The 18,852-nt window shown below is 45.5% G+C and overlaps 2 protein-coding genes across 6 annotated transcripts in view; one reads left to right on the top strand and one right to left on the bottom strand.

The window, feature by feature from the left end:
- Positions 1-18,852, top strand: part of CRACD (capping protein inhibiting regulator of actin dynamics) — a 119,593-nt gene that overhangs the window by 95,780 nt on the left and 4,961 nt on the right. For all 4 annotated transcript variants that reach the window (XM_081019783.1, XM_081019784.1, XM_081019785.1 and 1 more), the window contains 4 exons: positions 1,452-1,637; positions 5,489-8,987; positions 10,554-10,744; positions 14,971-15,145. In XM_081019783.1, coding sequence (XP_080875909.1) covers positions 1,452-1,637; positions 5,489-8,987; positions 10,554-10,744; positions 14,971-15,145 — 4,051 coding nt within the window. The remainder of the gene's footprint in view (positions 1-1,451; positions 1,638-5,488; positions 8,988-10,553; positions 10,745-14,970; positions 15,146-18,852) is intronic.
- AASDH (aminoadipate-semialdehyde dehydrogenase) overlaps positions 17,975-18,852 on the bottom strand; it is a 28,244-nt gene continuing 27,366 nt past the window's right edge. The window contains exon 17 of one of the 2 annotated variants that reach the window (XM_081019849.1): positions 17,975-18,093. In XM_081019849.1, coding sequence (XP_080875975.1) covers positions 17,990-18,093 — 104 coding nt within the window. In that variant the 3' untranslated portion in view covers positions 17,975-17,989. The remainder of the gene's footprint in view (positions 18,094-18,852) is intronic. The other variant, XM_081019844.1, reaches the window with a different exon arrangement.

Below are 18,852 nucleotides of genomic sequence, written 5' to 3'. Positions count from 1 at the left end.
CAGAAGGGAAGCCACAGGTTTGTAAGGAAATGAGAAACTACTGCATATTGATCCAGACCAAAGGATCTTGTGTGTTCTGCAAGTGGGTCTTTTAAGGGTGCAATCTTCTACTGTAGATCCACTGGTTGAGGAGCTATACGATTTGACAGAACCTTCACCATACCGGCAAAATGTCATGAGGTATAAGCTGGTAGGAAATCTCAGTGAGGCTCGCAAACTGTGGTGTAGCAGGATTTGATCTTGGTATAATGTGAGTATAGCATTGCTTGATAAGGTCCTATGGAGCGGTAGAGTGGGTGACTTCTTTTAAGGAGAGGTGCTAGAGGTTCGAACTGGGTCTCATACATCTAAAGCTTAGAATATATTACTGAGCCACAACTCTGAATGAAGGCTTACTATAGTCCTGGCTCAATAAACAGAAGTATGGGTAATGTTAAGTTGTGGGTGAACATATCAGACGACACAGCGATTCTTCAAACAGCTCTTGTTTATTCACAGGCCAGAACAGAACTGAACTGAAGGGTTCAGCCAGCCTGCTTATATAGAGCTCCACTACAACGCAACAGTAACCATTTTCTGTAACTAGCCAATCACTGAACATCACTTTCAATCCCTTATTTGCATATGTGGACCTGAGTGAAAACTATCTACAGTATCCCCCTGCTGGCCCAGGGTGAGAACTTCAGTACATAACACCAATTCCTAGGATGACTTACAACTTTTAAAAGCATTATTTATACACAGCCTTGTGTGAACTATGAAACTTGTCTACAACTTGAAATACCTTACATTTGCTGTGTTGGCAAACGGAGGAGACGTGTTGGGCAGCTCTCCTGGGCTTGCAGATATTTGAAGGACTTACCAAACCTAGTCTTGCCCCTAATTCACCTTCCCAGCTGCTCCCTTGATTCTTGTATGACCACTGAGGAAGTGACACAAAATGGTGAACCCTTGCAGGCAAGGGGACTGGGATACGTTCAGTCAGCATTTCTCTTGTGAGGCTGTACTGAGGAAGTGGATTCTGTCCCACTGCTAATTCCCAGTCCATATTAGCTGCTGCTAACAGAGTACTTGAGTGATCAAAGGGAGAGGTTGGACTAAGTTGTGTGGCAGTGAGCCATGATGTGTGGCCCCATTGGGGGCAGACCAGATCTCATGCCCTGCGTCTATAAACATCAGGAGCTGGTGGTTTGCGTAGGGATAGCATGGTGCTTGAGTGTCTTTGCTACATAATAGAAGAGGAGGCGGTTCTTCCATTTGACTGGAAAAATGGGGTGCCCCCATAAGAAGCTGTATTTCCACAAAAGGAAATTTCTGGATTTTGCTCTGAGTTCATTAATGGAGACACTGTTTGATTCAGGGTTTGTTTTGTTTTGAATCTGCTAATCCTTTTAAATCTGTCAGTTCAACTGTTTAAATCAAGTTCATTTCCGCTTGCGACGATTTAACAGGTTACACCGGTCAAATCATCATCGCGGCCGAAAAGGCATCACTCACCTTCTGGCACAATTGAAACGGTCAACCTCGATGCAATTCCTCTGGCAATTGCCCGCCTGGACAACAGTGCAGCAAAGCACAAACTCTCTGTTAAGCCAAAGAATCAGAGGGTTTCCAAAAAGCACAGAAGGTTATCACAGGTATTGAAATTTATCTGCTTTCTATATAGTCACAGATACAGACATAACTTAGATGAACATTTTAGTCATTGATTGTGAGACAGACAGAACTACTAAGAGCTGTGTATAACGTTTGAATCTTATCTGCTCACTCTTTGTTCAGTATTTATGTTCTTGCTTAACCATCAGACAACATGTAATCGGCTTAGGGCGTTCATTGCCACCAGACACTATGATGAGCACTGACTGAATCATGGAAATAAGCCCATAGACATTAGTAGCCTACTAATTATCTTAATAGATATGTATGCCCACATACCTGTATGTATGTGCGCCAGTTGATATCTAAAAGCAGCGAGGGGTGGAGTGTTAATTTTAGTAAACCATCTTTACATGGTAACCTGGAGACAGTTTCTGTTTCTTACAGGTGACCAGGTGAACAGCTATTTATACACCGGCATTAACTGATTATGTTCCTTAAAAAAGAACTAGACACATTTTATTTGCTTTTTAAAAGGTGGATAATTATAAAGGACAATTCCACCAGCTATTATCTATAAAGTTAGAATCATGTCACCTTGTTCAGAGGCAACATGTGCTTAATTACGAAATGCTGGAGGCAAACCACTGAGATGACCCCCATATTTTGCTTGTGAGTTTCCCAGGAGCATCTGCCTGCCTAATGTTTTTGCGTATTCTAGCAAGGCAGCTCTTTTATTCTAATGCTTCTATTTAAGAGAAGTACATTGTTCGTTCCAGTCTTTAGACACAAGATCTTGCCATCAGCTGTAATGTGAAAATTTCTCAGATGAGTGGAAACTGAATGGTGGAATACTTGTGATCCTGAATCACAACTACATATTTTCAAGAATCGGTAACTTTCAAACTAGTCCCTCTGACAGATCAACCCTCACAGTCATGTTTGAGGAGTGGTTGTAGGGGCAACCCCCCCCCCAATAAATATGCTTTGTGGGGATTTGGGGATGGTCTTGGGAATTCTTTTGCATGGTGCAAAACCATTGAAATGTAAATTGAGCCAGAATCAGAAGAGTCCCAAGAACAGTCATTTAGTTAAAAAAAAACAACGTAACAAGCGGTTGTGTTGATTGCCCTGGCCTCCGGCTTTTAAGCATAGCAAGCAATCATACATTCTTGCCATGCACTTCAGCCCTTGCCATGCACATGCTGCCCACATGTGCTATGTCTACTTATTTGTGCCTTTTTCACAAAAGGTTACTGCACTGAGACATATAAAAAAAGCAAGATTCAAATCAGTTGGGAATGGCTGCAAGATCAGTCATTCTTCAAATACTGTAAGTGACCATAAATTGACTGCTGCATTGTTTTTTCTACAGTGGTGCCTCGCAAGACGAAATTAATTCGTTCCGCAAGTTTTTTCTTCTTGCGAGTTTTTCGTCTTGCGATGCACGGTTTCCCATAGGAATGCATTGAAAATCAATTAATGCGTTCCTAAGGAAACCGCCTTCAGACCAGGTCCGGGGACAGTCTGTCCCCGGACCTCTTCTGAAGTCTGGGGGGGGGGACAAGGGCTTTTCTTCCCACCCCCAGCATTTTAAAAAACCCCGGGACAGCGGAGGACTTCTCCGCTGTCCGGGGCGATCTTAAAATGCTGGCGGGCGGCATTTTAAAATCGCCCGGGACAGCGGAGGACTTCTCCGCTGTCCGGGGCGATGTAAAAGCCCCTGGGAAGGCAGGCAGGGGGGGACAAAGACTTTTGCCCCCCGCCCGCCTTCAGAAGAGGTCCTGGACCTCTTCTGAAGGCGGGCGGGGGGCGAAAGTCTTTGGCCCCCCCGCCTGCCTTCAAAAGCCGTCCGGGAAGGTAGGCAGGGGGGAGCAAAGACTTTCGCCCCCTGCCCGCCTTCAGAAGAGGTCCTGGACCTCTTCTGAAGGCGGGCGGGGGGGCGAAAGTCTTTGCCCCCCCCGCCTGCCTTCAAAAGCCGTTCGGGAAGGCAGGCAGGGGGGAACAAAGACTTTCGCCCCCCGCCCGCCTTCAGAAGAGGTCCTGGACCTCTTCTGAAGGCGGGCGGGGGGCGAAAGTCTTTGCCCCCCGTCTGCCTTCAAAAGCTCTCCCGGGAAGGCAGGCAGGGGGGAGCAAAGACTTTCGCCCCCCACCCGCCTTCAGAAGAGGTCCTGGACCTCTTCTGAAGGCGGGCGGGGGGCGAAAGTCTTTGCCCACCCCCGCCTGTCTTCAAAAGCCGTCCGGGACAGCGGAGAAAGGCGCTGCCTTTCTCCGCTCTCCCGGGAAGGCAGGCAGGGGGGAGCAAAGACTTTCGCCCCCCGCCCGCCTTCAGAAGAGGTCCTGGACCTCTTCTGAAGGCGGGCGAGGGGCGAAAGTCTTTGCTCCCCCCCCCCGCCTGCCTTCAAAAGCCATCCGCGATAGCGGGAAGCTCTTCCCTGCTATCCCGGACTGCTTTTAAAATGCTGGCGGTGGGGAGCAAAGCCTTTCGGCCCCCGCCGGCCTTCCTGGACCTCTTCTGAAGGCCGGAGGGGGGGAAAGGCTTTGCTCCCCACCACCAGCATTTAAAAGAGGTCCCCGGAGATTTCCCTATGGGCTTTCGTCTTGCGAAGCAAGCCCATAGGGAAATTCGTCTTGCGAAGCGCCTCCAAAACAGAAAACCCTTTCGTCTTGCGGGTTTTCCGTCTTGCGAGGCATTCGTCTTGCGGGGTACCACTGTACTCTGTTTGCCAAGTATTTGTTTTATTTACTTAGAAAATAATGGTATGTAAAGAAAATAAGAGGCTTGAAAGCAAAGGAAATCGTTGAGAAAGTAGGGTAAGCTCTGTGAAAGACAAAATTTCCTGTTTTCTAGCATATGTTTTGTTAATGACTATGCCTTCGTTGGCTGTAATGGTGAAAGGCGGAGCCTTATTCTTACAGCATGCACTTTTCCTTCAACATTTGTTGAAAATGGTGGTAATGTGTTTTGTTTTTTGTTTTTGGTGACTTTAGAGTCAGTTCCTCCATTGGTGTAGGGCAGGCATGTCCAACTCCCCAGAGGCTGCGATCTACTCCCAGTATAAAAAAACTGAGCTTTTTTTGGAAAGGATGACCCACAGTTTTGAGCTTTTTTGGGAGTGGGGAGATCAAGAGTTCTTGAGCTTTTGTGGGGGTCGACCTAGAACATCCAACGGACGACCTAGAACACCTTCGCGATTGACCTGTTGAACATGCCTGGTGTGTAGGGGATTAAAATGGGAGAGTTGCACCAGGGTGAAGGGATTTCGTAGATCCATGTTCTGAGGCTGCTATGATCTTGCCTTTCTGTTCCAGAATGTCATTCCTAGTGAACGGCAAAGTATTTTGATGATCCACTGGCTGCATTTTCATGTAGCCATAAACTATGGGTAAGACATTTGTCCACAAGTTGTGTGCTAGTGAATGCAGCTTAAGTTCTTCCACTTTTCTCTTCCCTTCCTCCAGTCGGGGAAAATGACCATGAAACATCTGGCTTGGCATTATTTGTTTCTCTCCAAAAAACTATGATTGGGAAGCTAAGAACAAAGCTTGGCTTCAGATTGCATGTTTGAGAGAAAAGAACCACAAGCACTGGTTGAAAAATAATGCTAAACCAGACGCTTCATGGTTTGTGTTCTTGCTGGAGGAGAGGAGGAGCAAAGTGAGATAACTTGAACTGTGTGCGCAGACTGGCTATCTTAGCCATAATTTATGGCGCAGTGTTGTGACCAAACGTATGTGTATGCATTTTTTTATAGCAAAAAGAACTAAAATGTAAGGTGGTTCATTATGAACTCCAGGGTTATTGACTTAAAACACTAATTAATTATTACCCTGCATAGGATTGCATAAATAAAAAATGTTAAGCTAAACTGTTTCTGTTTCCTGACACTAGGAGATGCAAAGTGTGGCAGTGGCAGAGGTTGAACAAGAAATCCTGGAACCACAGTTGTTTGAAGATAAGCTCTCCAAACACGATGGCTACCATGCTGCAGACAAGCCTATCCAGCATAGGGAAAGCCAAGAACAGAAAGAGGGCAAAAGAAAGCTAGAACATTGCTGGAGAAACTTGGAGACTGAGAAGAAAGTAGAAATGGCTGAAGCAGAGTCAAAAAGCCACACGGAACACAAAAGACTTCAAGAATGCCAAAGGGAAAAAGAAGGGAAGAAACAGAAGCTTCAGGAAGAAGAGCAGCTTTTGAAGATGGAGGAGAGAAAGGATCGAGAGGGGAAGAAAAGTCTTGAAAAACGGAGGCATCAAGAATTTCAGATGCAGAGGCACAAAGGACTGGAGGAGCAGAGAAGGAATGAAGAGGGCCTTCAGGAACCAGAGGAACAAATGCAACAGGAAAAAGGAAAGCAGCATGAACTAAAGGAACAAAAGCAAAGGCAACTGGAAGAGCAAAGGCATCAGGAACTGGAGGCGCAAAGGCAACTGGAAGAGCAAAGGGAACTGGAAGAGCAAAGGCAACAGGAACTAGAGGCACAAAGGCAACTGGAAGAGCAAAGGCATCAGGAACTGGAGGCGCAAAGGCAACTGGAAGAGCAAAGGCATCAGGAACTGAAGGCGCAAAGGCAACTGGAAGAGCAAAGACATCAGGAACTGAAGGCACAAAGGCAACTGGAAGAGCAAAGGCATCAGGAACTAAAGGCACAAAGGCAACTGGAAGAGCAAAGGCACCAGGAACTGGAGGCGCAAAGGCAACTGGAAGAGCAAAGGCATCAGGAACTGGAGGCTCAAAGGCAACTGGAAGAGCAAAGGCATCAGGAACTAAAGGCACAAAGGCAACTGGAAGAGCAAAGGCATCAGGAACTGGAGGTTCAAAGGCAACTGGAAGAGCAAAAGCATCGAAAACTAGAAGCACAAAGGCAACTGGAAGAGCAAAGGCATCAGGAACTGGAGGCACAAAGGCAACTGGAAGAGCAAAAGTGGCAAGAACTGGCGATTGAAAGGCAAAGGCAAGAGGAAGAGCAAAGACATCAAGAACTGGAAGAGCAAAAATGGCAGGAACAGAAGGATCAAGAAGAAGTAGAAGAAAAGGGACACAGAGAATTAGAGGCAAAGCAACAACATAAAAAGCTCTTTCAGCAAGGGTGGAAAGACAGGCAAGAACAGGGGACGCAAAAATGGCAGGAAGAAAAACAAGGGCATCAGAATTTAGGACAGAGAGCGCAAGGACTGGAAGAGCAAATGAATGAGGCTGAAAAGCAGGATGAACTGAAACAGGAAGTGCAAAAAAGGCAAACAGACCTGAGACAAAAAGATCTAGAGAAAAAAAGGAATCTAGAAGATGAAGAAAGGTTGGAAAGGAAGGGGAGTGCCATAAAGCTGGAAAAGCAAAAGAGACCAGAAGAACTACCACAGAATCTAAAGGAGAAAATGAATAAGGACAAACAAGATCAGCAAGAACTGGATAAACCAATTAGATCAGCAGCAGAACACAAAAGATGTGAACCACAGCCATGGCCTGAGAAGACGATGCAACAGGAAGAGTTGATAGAGAGGGAAGGAGGACGAAAGCTGGAAGAACAGAAATCCCCTAGTTTAGAAGGACAAATACCACTGGAAAAGCCAAAAGAACAAGACAAATCCTTCCCGTTGCAACTGGACAAAAATATTCATTTGGGAGAGCAACATTTGGAAAGCCCCGAGAAAGATCTTCCACTTAAAGAAGCTAGCCAGCAAACATTAAAGCAGCCAGACAAAGAGCAGAAGGAAGAAGAAACTGTAAGGCACCACCAGAAAAGGGACATTGAAGCTCAAGAGCAGGAAAGAATCTTAGGTGAGGAGCTCCGATGGCAGGAAGTTGACGCGAGGCAAACTATGCCCAGGGGATTTACCTTCCAAGTATCCTCTGGAGAAAAGCAAATTATATTTCCAAAAGTAAATCTGAGCCCAGTTACGCCTGTCAAAGAGGCACCAACTCCTTCAGCTGCAAAAGAATTGACGACTCCTAAATCCAGCAAAGGTTCTCACGGTCCCCCGACTTCTTTGTGCGTCCCCCACACAGCAATTTTGGTCACTGGAGCACAGCTCTGTGGAACTGCAGTCAACCTCAATCAGATAAAAGATACGGCTTGCAAATCTCTCCTTGGCTTAACAGAAGAAAGAAAAACAATAGACGCACGGAAAACGTCACCAGATGCGAAGCGTAGGAATAGTAAAATGAAATATACCCAAGAGCCATTGGGCAACCAAACCATCCCAGCTGAGTGGGCTTCGATTAGGTCAAAAATCTTAAAAAGTGCAGAAAATGGCAAGCGCAATGAGAGAGACAAAGGAAGCCTCAGTAGGCATAGCGATGATTGGACACCCAAAGGACAAAACATTTCCCACGGTAATTTGCGCAAGACCTTATCTGCAAGTGCAAAGTTTTCTATAACTCCTGCCTGGCAGAAGTTTTCGGCTAATGCAAGCGCCGAGAGTAAAGTTGGCCTTGAAGCAGAAACCCCAGCCAAGCCGTTGGGTCCACCCACGGTCCATTCAACCCAAGAGACAGTTCATACCGAGCCACTGTCAGCTGCAGGGAATAATCTTGGAATACCCACAGGAAATACTGAAATACATCGCGAAGTGGCAGGCAACACCGAGGGTTGTAAATTTGCCAAAGATCTCCCATCTTTCCTTGTTCCAGGCGTCTCGCATTCTCCAAGTAAGGAAGTAGCCCAGTCGGAAAGTGCAGCAGCTGCTATGGAAACACAGCAGAAGGTTGGTGCAAGGAAAGTGGACAGCGCTTCCCCAAATGGAGAAGAAAATGTGTCCCCATTTGGGGTGAAATTAAGGAGGACCAACTACTCCTTGCGCTTTCACTATGATCAGCAAGCTGAGCAGAAGAAGAAGAAAAGGTATAGCGCAGGAGACAGTTTTGACGGGGTGCCCACCCCGCTGGTTACGCCTGACAATGAGAAAGATGCAAATCATATGTTTTTAAAAGAGAGCAAATCCCCAAGCCAAGAGAGAAAGGATGTCATGGTTAATTCTGTGAAGAACTCCTCAGCTAATATTAATCAGAGTTATACGACAGCCGCACCGGTATCTCTTGCATCTAGCAGTCACGTGTCTGCACCTAGTCAAGAGAAACCCATCTGCAAATCGCCACTCCTGCAAAAACCTGCATTGGCTCCAAAGCCCACCAGCCAAACTCCGCCATCATCCCCTCTCTCAAAAATGCGCAGGTCTCACTTAACCGAATCCACGGGGCAAAGGGTGGCTAAAATGGAGCCTGACACCACCTGGAGAAAAACGGAAGCTAAAGGGAGCTCTGTGCTTTCACAAGCCCACGAGGCAAGCAAGGGGGAAGAGGAAGAGTCTAGGGAGAAGAGGTCCTTTTTCCCATCCATCACCATGCCATGGAGAGAGAGAACAGAGAAGAAGCCAGAGCCGTTGAAAAAAGGTAGGCGAAGAAATGCAGCCCCTAAATACAGCTCTGTGATGAGCAAGGGAGATCAATATCCGAAATGTCAGCCTTAAACAGTATTGTATAATTTCCTCGGTGGTGGTTTTTATAGGTTCATTACTGGATTCCATCAAAGTTTTATTATGCGCACACCAGGGGTGATTTCACACGTCTCTTTAAGGACTGACGCATAAAGTGATTATTTGCCTTGCATAAAATTAGATTACACATAGCAGGGAAAGTTTTTTGTATCATGTCACATTGCAGCAAACACAGTGCTTGACAATAGAAGCAACTAATTAATCTGAGTAATCTAGAGATGTTCATGTGTGTGTAAATGCATCCCAGTAAACTCATATCCCAATAAGGACTCCTCCACATTTTCCTACATCTATATCTTTGGCAAGTCATGTTATTGCAGTAAATCCCCGCATCCAAATGTAGTGTCCCCATACAGAGCTCCTGTGCATGCAAGCCTTCCCCATTCATTTCATCAGGAGGGGTAGATCTGTGCATTAATCCTTTGGCTTGTGTTCCATTGAAATGAATGGCAGTGGTGGAGTTCTGTCTGATTCCAGAGATTGCTCCACGGGGATTTAGCCCTTTTGGGCAGCCGTCTTATGCGGGACTTCTAAACTTCATTTTCTGCAGCATGGCCATTTGCAAGCTTGAAAGTTTGCCCAAATATCCCAAAATAACATGTCAAATAGCTCCAAAATTGAACCCCCGCGCTTTCTAGAAATAGACGGAGGTGTTAGTGCTCAGTAGATGGTTACAGATAAAACAAGTTTTGACATTTCTAGGACAGCTTGCACCGAGATCTAAGGATGCAAAGATCTTGTTAACAAAATTGTTGGAAAAGTTGGCGCTGCTGAAGTCTCAGCTGAATGTTTTCTAGAAGTGTGGAGCTGAGCTCACAATGAAGGAGAAAGGGATGAAAGGCTCAGTTGGAGCCTAACTTGATTTGGCTTACAGCAAATGTCGAAGGTGAGAGAGGAGAGGATAGCTATGCTGTGAGATCATCTGTTTACTACTTTTTTAAAAAGATAATAGATCATAGAATTGTGGGATCAAAAAATTGTAGAGTTGGAAGGGACCATGAGGGTCATCTGGTCCACCCCCTGCATTGCAGGAATATTTTGCCCAATGTGGGGATTGAACCCAAGACCCTGATATTTAAGTGTCTCACGCTTTACTGACTGAGCTATCAGCTGCTTAGTGGTGGATACACTGATGGGGTCTGAGCTGGCAGTGACTTGCTAGGAAAGGGATTTGGGGGTCATGGCAAATAGCTCAATGAAAATATTGACCCTGTGTTCGGCAGGGAGAAAGGTGAATTCCGCACTAGGGATCATTAGGAAGTTATTGACTCCCCTAAAAAGAAATGTTACAACAGTGGGAATTTGAACCTTGGTCTCCCCAGTGCTAGTCCAACGCTCTGACCGCTGCACCACACTAAGCCATACTTAGTGAATACTGGGTGAGATATTCCTCTTGAATATCTTGTATGCATCTCTGTCTCTGTCATACAGATTGAAACCCTTGTATGTTGTGTTCTTCTAGAAAGGCCAGTTCTTCAGAGCAGACATTCCATAGATGGCTCCAAGCTGATTGAAAAAGTTGAAACCGCACAGCCGCTCTGGATCACGTTGGCTCTGCAAAAGCAGAAGGGCTTTCGAGAGCAGCAGGCAACCAGAGAGGAAAGGAGACAAGCCAGGGAGGCAAAGCAAGCTGAGAAACTTGCTAAAGAAAATGTAAGTACATAAATCTGCAGGTGATTTTTTTCTTTCTTTAAAGAGCAACAGCAGATCTAACAAATCCAAAAGAATGATCCCTGATGGTATGAAGTATTTTGATTTTTTTTCTCGTTAGCTGCTGTGGCGATCACACAGGGTCCCCGGACGTTTCAACGTCTATTGATCCCTGTGCCACCACTTTATTTCTCGCTGCCACCACCAACGCCCTACCTGGTACAATACTGAATCCAGTCAGGGTTAAATTGGAACATAAACTTCTGTTTATTTATTGCAGTTTAACAAGCATGTGGTTTCATAAACAGTATCAGTCAATTACAATCATGGGGTGCCTATCCAGACCTATAACTTCCGCTACCTGCTCTCACTCACTAAACCACCTCTCAGATATTTACTTGTCTTCCTAGCCCCTAACTGTTCCTGACTCAGCTTATTTTGCTACACTAACTCAACCTCCCCACAGACTCTATCCCAATTCACTCCCACTCCAACCACCCACCCAAGAACTTCTCCCTTCGCCCCTCCCAGAGCTGGTTTTATAGTCCTTCTGACTCCACCCCCTGGTTCTGATTGGGTAACTTGTTTAACCATTTCACCTCCAGCACTCTCATATGTTAACGTCACAGCTGCCTTCAGATTTTAGAAATTATTTAAGCTTTGGCTAGTAAAGACAGTGGAGAAATACGTAGTTTTGTCATTGTCATGACCATTCTTCATTCATAGTAGAACTGGACTGTTGAGAGTCCAGAATAATCTTGGAGACCTCATTTCTAAGCCTGTATTGTGGTTTGGAGAGAGAAATGCAACCTTTTCCATATTGCACGATACTCATTGAGGAGATGGTAAAAGAATAAGAGCGGTATGTCCACACATAGAGAGCAGATATCCGTTTCCTGTTGGTAAGCAACCATTATGTGACTTCGACGCTAAATGGAAGCCGGCAAAAAATTGCAAGCCTTCCTTCCCCTGTTTTTTTTCTATCTTTCCTTATGTACTTGCACCCTGTCCCACGGACAGCATGTGGATTTGTGTATTGGCACCTTCTCTCAAGCAGAACTTGGCTGCTTGTCTCCCCCCCCCCCCCCAATTTTGCTGGCCAACTGTTCCCAAAGAAGCCAAGGGTTCATGCGGAAGTCTGCTGTTCACACCTTGCTGCAGTCCTCCCCAACAACAGCACACAGCTCCTTCTGTCCATAAGTGAAATTATCTCAAGAGAACCTTTTGTGTTATCACATCCTGGAAACCTCAAACGTTTTTTCTTTTCCCACTGGAATTCTCACTGCTCTCATCCCTCCCTCCCTCCATCCCACATGTGACACAGCCCTCTGGTAAATTCCATAATTTCCTATGTACAAGACAATGTTTTTTTATTCTAAAAGAATTTTAAGAAAGGGGTTTTTAATAATAATAATAATAATAATAATAATAATTTATTTATATCCCGCCCTCCCCAGCCGAAGCCGGGCTCAGGGCGGCTAACAACAATAAAATAATACAACATTCTAAAATCATTTCATTATAAAATTAATTCAAATCAAATTGATGGCAACCATTGGGCTAGAGTTGTCTGAAGATTGCCAGAGGAGGGAGTCAGGCTGTGCCCTAGCCAAAGGCTTGGTGGAACAGCTCTGTCTTGCAGGCCCTGCGGAAAGATGTCAAGTCCCGCAGGGCCCTAGTCTCTTGTGGCAGAGTGTTCCACCAGATTGGAGCCACAGTCGAAAAAGCCCTGGCTCTGGTTAAGGCCACAGGTAGTGCACAGTGGGGACGTGCGATAGGTTCCAACCGCGAGCAGGAGAGTGTCAGCGGTGATTGGGCAGGTGATTGGTGGCTGTGGCAAAGCCTGCTGTTGACTTGCTGTCACTGCGGCAATTGGGCGGGTGATTGGCGGCTGCTGGTGGTGACGCGGGCGATTGGCAGCGTTGGTCAGGAGGGTGAGCGAATTTCAGCAATTCCCCCCCAGAAAAAGCTCAACAACTCTGTGCAATCTCCCCCCATTTTCTTTATTTGGAGTCCCCCAAAATAGGGGTCGTCTTATACATGGAAAAATGCAGTAGCCTGGGGTCAGTCCAAATGCAGAGTGCAGCCAAACCGAAAGGAACTCTGGATAGTTAGGAGGGAAGTGGAGCCACAGCACTTCCCCTACCTTAAAGGTAAAGGTAAAGGTACCCCTGACCATTAGGTCCAGTCATGGCCGATTCTGGAGTTGCGGCGCTCATCTCGCTTTACTGGCCGAGGGAGCCGGCATACAGCTTCCGGGTCATGTGGCCAGCATGACTAAGCCGCTTCTGGCGAACCAGAGCATCGCACGGAAACGCTGTTTACCTTCCCGCCGGAGCAGTACCTATTTATCTACTTGCACTTCGGCGTGCTTTCGAACTGCTAGGTTGGCAGGAGCAGGGACCAAGCAACGGGAACTCACCCCGTTGCGGGGTTTCGAACTGCCGACCTTCTGATCGGCAAGTTCTAGGCTCTGTGGTTTAACCCACAGCGCTACCCGCGTCCCTCCCATACCTTAGGGAACATGCAATTGTCTCTTGCAACCCTGAAAACCAAGCATGTGAGGACAGAGGAAGTTTGTGTCTGTGCTTGGTTTGCTCTGCTGCAGTTTTCAGCTTTTTGTGGCTATTCTGGTGGCTTACATTATCTTGTTTGCTGCCTTACCACCTCAAGGTGTCATACATAGTTCTCCCCTTCCTCATTTAATTCCCACAACCACCATGTGAGGTAGGTTGGACTGAGGGGCAGTGACTGGCTCAAGGTCACTCAGTGAGCTTCATGGCTGAGTTTGAACCCTGGTCTCCCAGGACATAGTCTGACACTAACCATGTGAACGCCGTAATGAAGTATGTAAATAGCAATGCAATCTATGCTGTTTACTCAGAATATGAGGGAACAATTCAATTTGGTACACCTGGCAAAGGCAAGCCTACTTTGTTTTCACTTTTCAGCCACCACCCTTCATGCCATGTAATGTGGACAGAAATGCATTCTATTGGGGATTGTATGCTTGGGGAATGCATATTAGTGAAATTATATACATTTGGGGGGTGTATATAGCATACATTTCTATATAACATGAAACTGCCTTGCAAAAGTATGTATTTTAGGAGAAATTCACACTAGAAGGCTGATGAATTTTCATGAGGTTTTTTTTTAAATAAAAAACACACACAAACTAATGTGGAAACATGGAGAACAAAAGTTACAATTGTACAAATGAGAAAATTGGAGGAAATGACATTGTCACATTATTGGTTCATTTGCTTGTCAGTCTGGGGCAGGGGTCAGCAACCTTTTTCAGCCCTGGGCCTGTCCACCATCCCTCAGACCATGTGGTGGGCTGGACTATATTTGGGGGGGGGGAATGAATGAATTCCTATGCCCCACAAATAACCCAGAGATGCATTTTAAATAAAAGGACACATTCTACTCATGTAAAAACACACTGATTCCCGGACCATCTGCGGGCCGGATTTGAGGGGATTGGGCCGCATCCTGCCCCTGGGCCTTAGGTTGTGTACCCCTGGTCTGGGGCTTATTCCTAGGTGAGTGCTAATTAATCTAGGCTGCAATTCTATGATTACCAGTGGTAATCTATGAGAGCCAGTGTGGTGTAGTGGTTAAGAGCGGTAGACTCGTAATCTGGTGAACCGGGTTCGCGTCTCCGCTCCTCCACATGCAGCTGTGACCTTGGGCTAGTCACACTTCTTTGATGTCTCTCAGCCCCACTCACCTCACAGAGTGTTTGTTGTGGGGGAGAAGGGAAAGGAGAATGTTAGCTGCTTTGAGACTCCTTCGGGTAGTGATAAAGCAGGATATCAAATCCAAACTACCAAAGCTGCAGTCTTATAACCCACTTATGTGGTAGTCTGAACTCAGTGGGGCTACAAGTGTATAAGTTTGCACTGTAAATATATTATTACTATGTTATAATGAAATATTAAAAATGTACAGTGGTACCTCAGGTTAAGTACTTAATTCGTTCTGGAGGTCCGTTCTTAACTTGAAACTGTTCTTAACCTGAGGCACCACTTTAGCTAATGGTGCCTCTTGCTGCTGCCACACCACTAGAACACAATTTCTGTTCTCATCCTGAAGCAAAGATCTTAACCTGAGGTACTATTTCTGGGTTAGCGGAGTCTGTAACCTGAAGCGTGCGTAACCTGAAGCGTATGTAACCCGAGGTACCACTATAATGTGGTTTTTGTTGTTGTTCTTTGCACTAGGCCAGTATCAGCAATCAGACAGATACTAAAAGCAGCAGCAGCAGCAGCAGCAGCAGAACTAGTACATTGCCTAGACCATCAGCCCAGGAAGAGAAGAAAGCTGAGACTCCTCTGTCAAGGTTTGAACGCAGAGAACAGCTTAAAAAATCCAACACTCTTCCTACATCTGTGACAGGTATGTTGTTGCTTTTTTGTCACAGTTATTGACGTTATTGACAACCTTGACGTTTTGGTGGTCTCTGAATGGCTCCCCTGTTGACTCATGCTATGTCCTCCACTCCCCCATACTATATTTGAAGAGGAAATTTTATTTTTCTCGCTTGTTTTTCAGCATGGTGTCATGGGCTTTTGAGGCTCGGTGCTTCAGAAAACAAACACTTCCAAATGGAGCAAGTTCCATAACTTTGCTGACCTGACCTGAGCACTGAGGGTGCTCGTAGCTAACTAGCTCACAAAAAATATCATTTATTCATTACTAGCATGCCTAGGTTACTCATACGTTGCATGTTACCAACAGCCTGGAAGAACTCTGATTCACACACGTTTTCCATCTTGTCACCTGGAGGCAAATCTTACCATACTCAGCTAACCTCCAATTACTAATATGCCTTAGTGGGAGTTGTGGCCTCGGTGTTTGACTAGATGGAGGTTGGATGAATACTGTGCTTAGTTTTCTTGTCATTTCTACTCACGCCCGTGGAGCTGAATACCCATTTATCGACAAACTGGATGAATTCAGATTTTACAGCTTGGTTTGAATAGGCTGCTTACTGCTCGTGGTTTGGAGGGGGAAAAAAGAAAGGGAAATTCTGCCTTTCTCCTTTTGGAATTAGCAAATTCCTTTTGAAAATATGGCCTTTGATAGGTACGTGCCTGGATATAATGCTGGCAGATGGCTGAGAAAGCTGTTATACTAATGAATAATGCGCTAGTATAATAAATACGTTGTTCCCTCTAGCGCACCGAAACCATTAAGTTCCTAGATTATACTGCCTAATTACTGCTTCTTTTGTGTGACTCTTAAACTGTGCCTTTAAAACCTGCAGGCTGATTAGCTGATAGAAACAAGAGGGGCAATGAATTTTATTTCATGGTAGGGTAACACACAAGGGGGGCAAGGGGGAGTAAAATTTTATGTACACCATATTATTTACTATTGCAATCCTTGTTCACATGATAGAGCCATAGCTTTGGAAACCATTTATTTTTGCAGAGGAGATAAAAGCAGCACTTTTCTTCTGCCCTTCCCTCATCTATTCTAGGGTTGAGCTCTGGCTGATACCATGGCTGTTGGTTTTGATATCAACAACTTATAATGCTTAGAACTTTTCTCAGGATAGTAACATTGTGGGAAAGCCAATTAGCTCCTGTTTCAAAATGAGTGGCAAAAGTGGGAAGGAGGGATTCTGTGTTCTTTCCAAAAGGGAGATAGATCTGGGAGGGTTGCGGGGTTTTTCCAGGGAACTCTAAATCAAGGAGAGAAAGGACTACTGAATGTATGGCGTTCTCACACACACCCTCATTCCACATCGACTCCTTGCACTTGAGGTAGGAGCAATCCAGACATGGAAACCTGATTTCTCATGCAGATTGCTCCTTGTATCATTAATTTGTGTGTGCATCTTCGGTTTCCTCTGTGAGGAAGAGCAGAGATTGCTTCCACATGCAGACAGTTGGGACTGCTTAACTGAAACCTGGTATCTCCTTTTGTTGCCACAGCTTATGCAGAGTAAAGATGGGTGGATGAATTGTTAATGTGAATATTTTTGCAGTTTTGCTGCACTGATGACTTGTCAGGTTTTGAGTCTGTTCGGTGTATTTTAAATGCTGTAAATAAAATGCTACAAAACAACAGGACGAGAAGGGCAAACATCACCACACCATGCCTGAGAAAACAATAAAAGAGGGTGCCCAAAGACACAACCCAAATAGCCAGTCCCTTTTGGTGTTTCCTCGCTGACAACACACACAGGCAGGCTGGCCTTAGATTGCCACTTTTCCAGCACCAATGCAATGTGGGTTAGTTTGGGGAGTGCGCTGAACAGTTACAGCCATGCAGACTGATGGTCAGCAGGCTCAGTGGGACCTAGGCCTGATGAAAATGCCTTTCAGAAACAACAGCCTCTTGGAGGCAGCTGCTTTTACAAGGAAGGAAGGCAGGACGTCTGATGTCACCCACTACCAGTGCCTCTCTGCACTCCCTGCTCTTCCAGCCACCTGCCTCACCCTACTTGCATCCTTATAATTATATACTTATTACTCCTGAAGCTCAGAATATTGTTTGAAAACCAGCGTATTTTGGAGTATTTGCATGTAAAGCTCATTCAGTGGGTGCAGCGAGGAAACAAGGTATTTCAGCCCTGCTATAAAAGCTTTTGAAGTCTACCAATCTCTCAAACGTTAAAGAGTCAAAAGGAGTCAGCTTCTGCAGGCTTAGAATTCCTACTGGTAAAAAAATAGGTCAGAGAAATGCAAGACTAATTATGGTTTCTCCCAAAAGCATGCTGTATCTTTCCAACGGTTTTGTTTTTCAAGGTTACAGATGTCTTTGAAGAGATTATGATGAAAAGGAGAGATAATCTGTGCAGGAAGTAAAGTTCCTCAGAAAAGGAAATTCTGTTTTGTTTTGTGTTATTTACTGATTACTAACTGCCATATATCTGGCATTGCATGGGAATTATAAGGCACCAAAAAATATCAGTGCAATTTTGAAAGGTTCAGTCTGCCATCTTAATTCAAAATGGCAGCCAACAATATCCAAATATAGGTGAAAACCTGCTCTCTAATCTCCAGAAACAGCATGCAAGATTTGGTTACACAATCTCAAGAGATGTCCCAGTGTATAGTGAACAATTTTCCAAAGCATTTTAAAAGATTCTTGCTTCCAATCATAGAGTTTATCATATATGGCATGTAACATTAAGTCTCGATTTCCCATGGTTTACTCCCCACTTTCGGGGGGAACATTAGACAAAAACAAAAGTCATATTTGCCACAGGTTGTCTTAAGCATGATTTAATCATGAATGTCTCTCTCTGTCCTGGGTGGATACACGACTCGCCCTTCCTGTACAATCCTTGCCTGATTCAAAAAAAGTCCTCCTGTGGTTTGTCATGTCTGAACCTGGAGAATAAGTTCAATTCCAATTAACGAATTTTGTTTCCAACACTGACTTAGTATACCAGCCCTAAAATAACCATTAACAAATATACCGTATTTTTCGCTCTATAGGATGCACCGACCATAAGACGCACATTGTTTTAGAGGGGGAGAACAAGGGGGAAAAAATATCACCCTCTCTGCTCAGCATCCCTTCAGCGAAGCGGCAGGAGAAACGGAGCCCCTTCCATTTCTCCTGCTTAGCTGAAGGGGCTTCAGGTTCCTGCTGCGCTCTGGAGCTCCTGCTGCGCTCTGGAGGCTTCAGGTTCCTTTCGCTGAAGCCAGGGGAGTCTTGCTCTCCTAGCTTCAGTGAAGGCAACCCACAGCCTCTGGAGGTTTCAGGCGGCTATCCCTGAAGCCTTCGCAGCGCAGCGCGAGTTCCCGCTGTGCTCCAGAGGCTTCAGGCGGCTATCCCTGAAGCCTGGAGAGTGAGAGGGGTCAGTGCGCACTGACCCCTCTCAGTCTCCAGGCTTCAGTGAAAGCAACGCAAAGCCTCCGGAGCGCGGAGGGAGCGCTCCCTCTGCGCTTTGGAGGCTTCGCGTTGCTATCGCTGAAGCCAAGGAGCCTGCATTCGCTGCATAGGACGCACACACATTTCCCCTTAATTTTTGGAGGGGAAAAAGTGCATCCTATAGAGTGAAAATTACGGTAAGTAGGAAACTTTTCATTAGTATAGCATGTCAGCAAGGTAGGCAGTCCTCTCCTTAGGAGTGTAATGTTTCT

This window comes from Podarcis pityusensis (assembly GCF_964106645.2).
Source record: "Podarcis pityusensis genome assembly, chromosome: 9".
Taxonomy (NCBI): domain Eukaryota; kingdom Metazoa; phylum Chordata; class Lepidosauria; order Squamata; family Lacertidae; genus Podarcis; species Podarcis pityusensis.
Note: the sequence above shows the minus strand (reverse complement) of the source record. Positions and strands in the feature narration are given on the sequence as shown.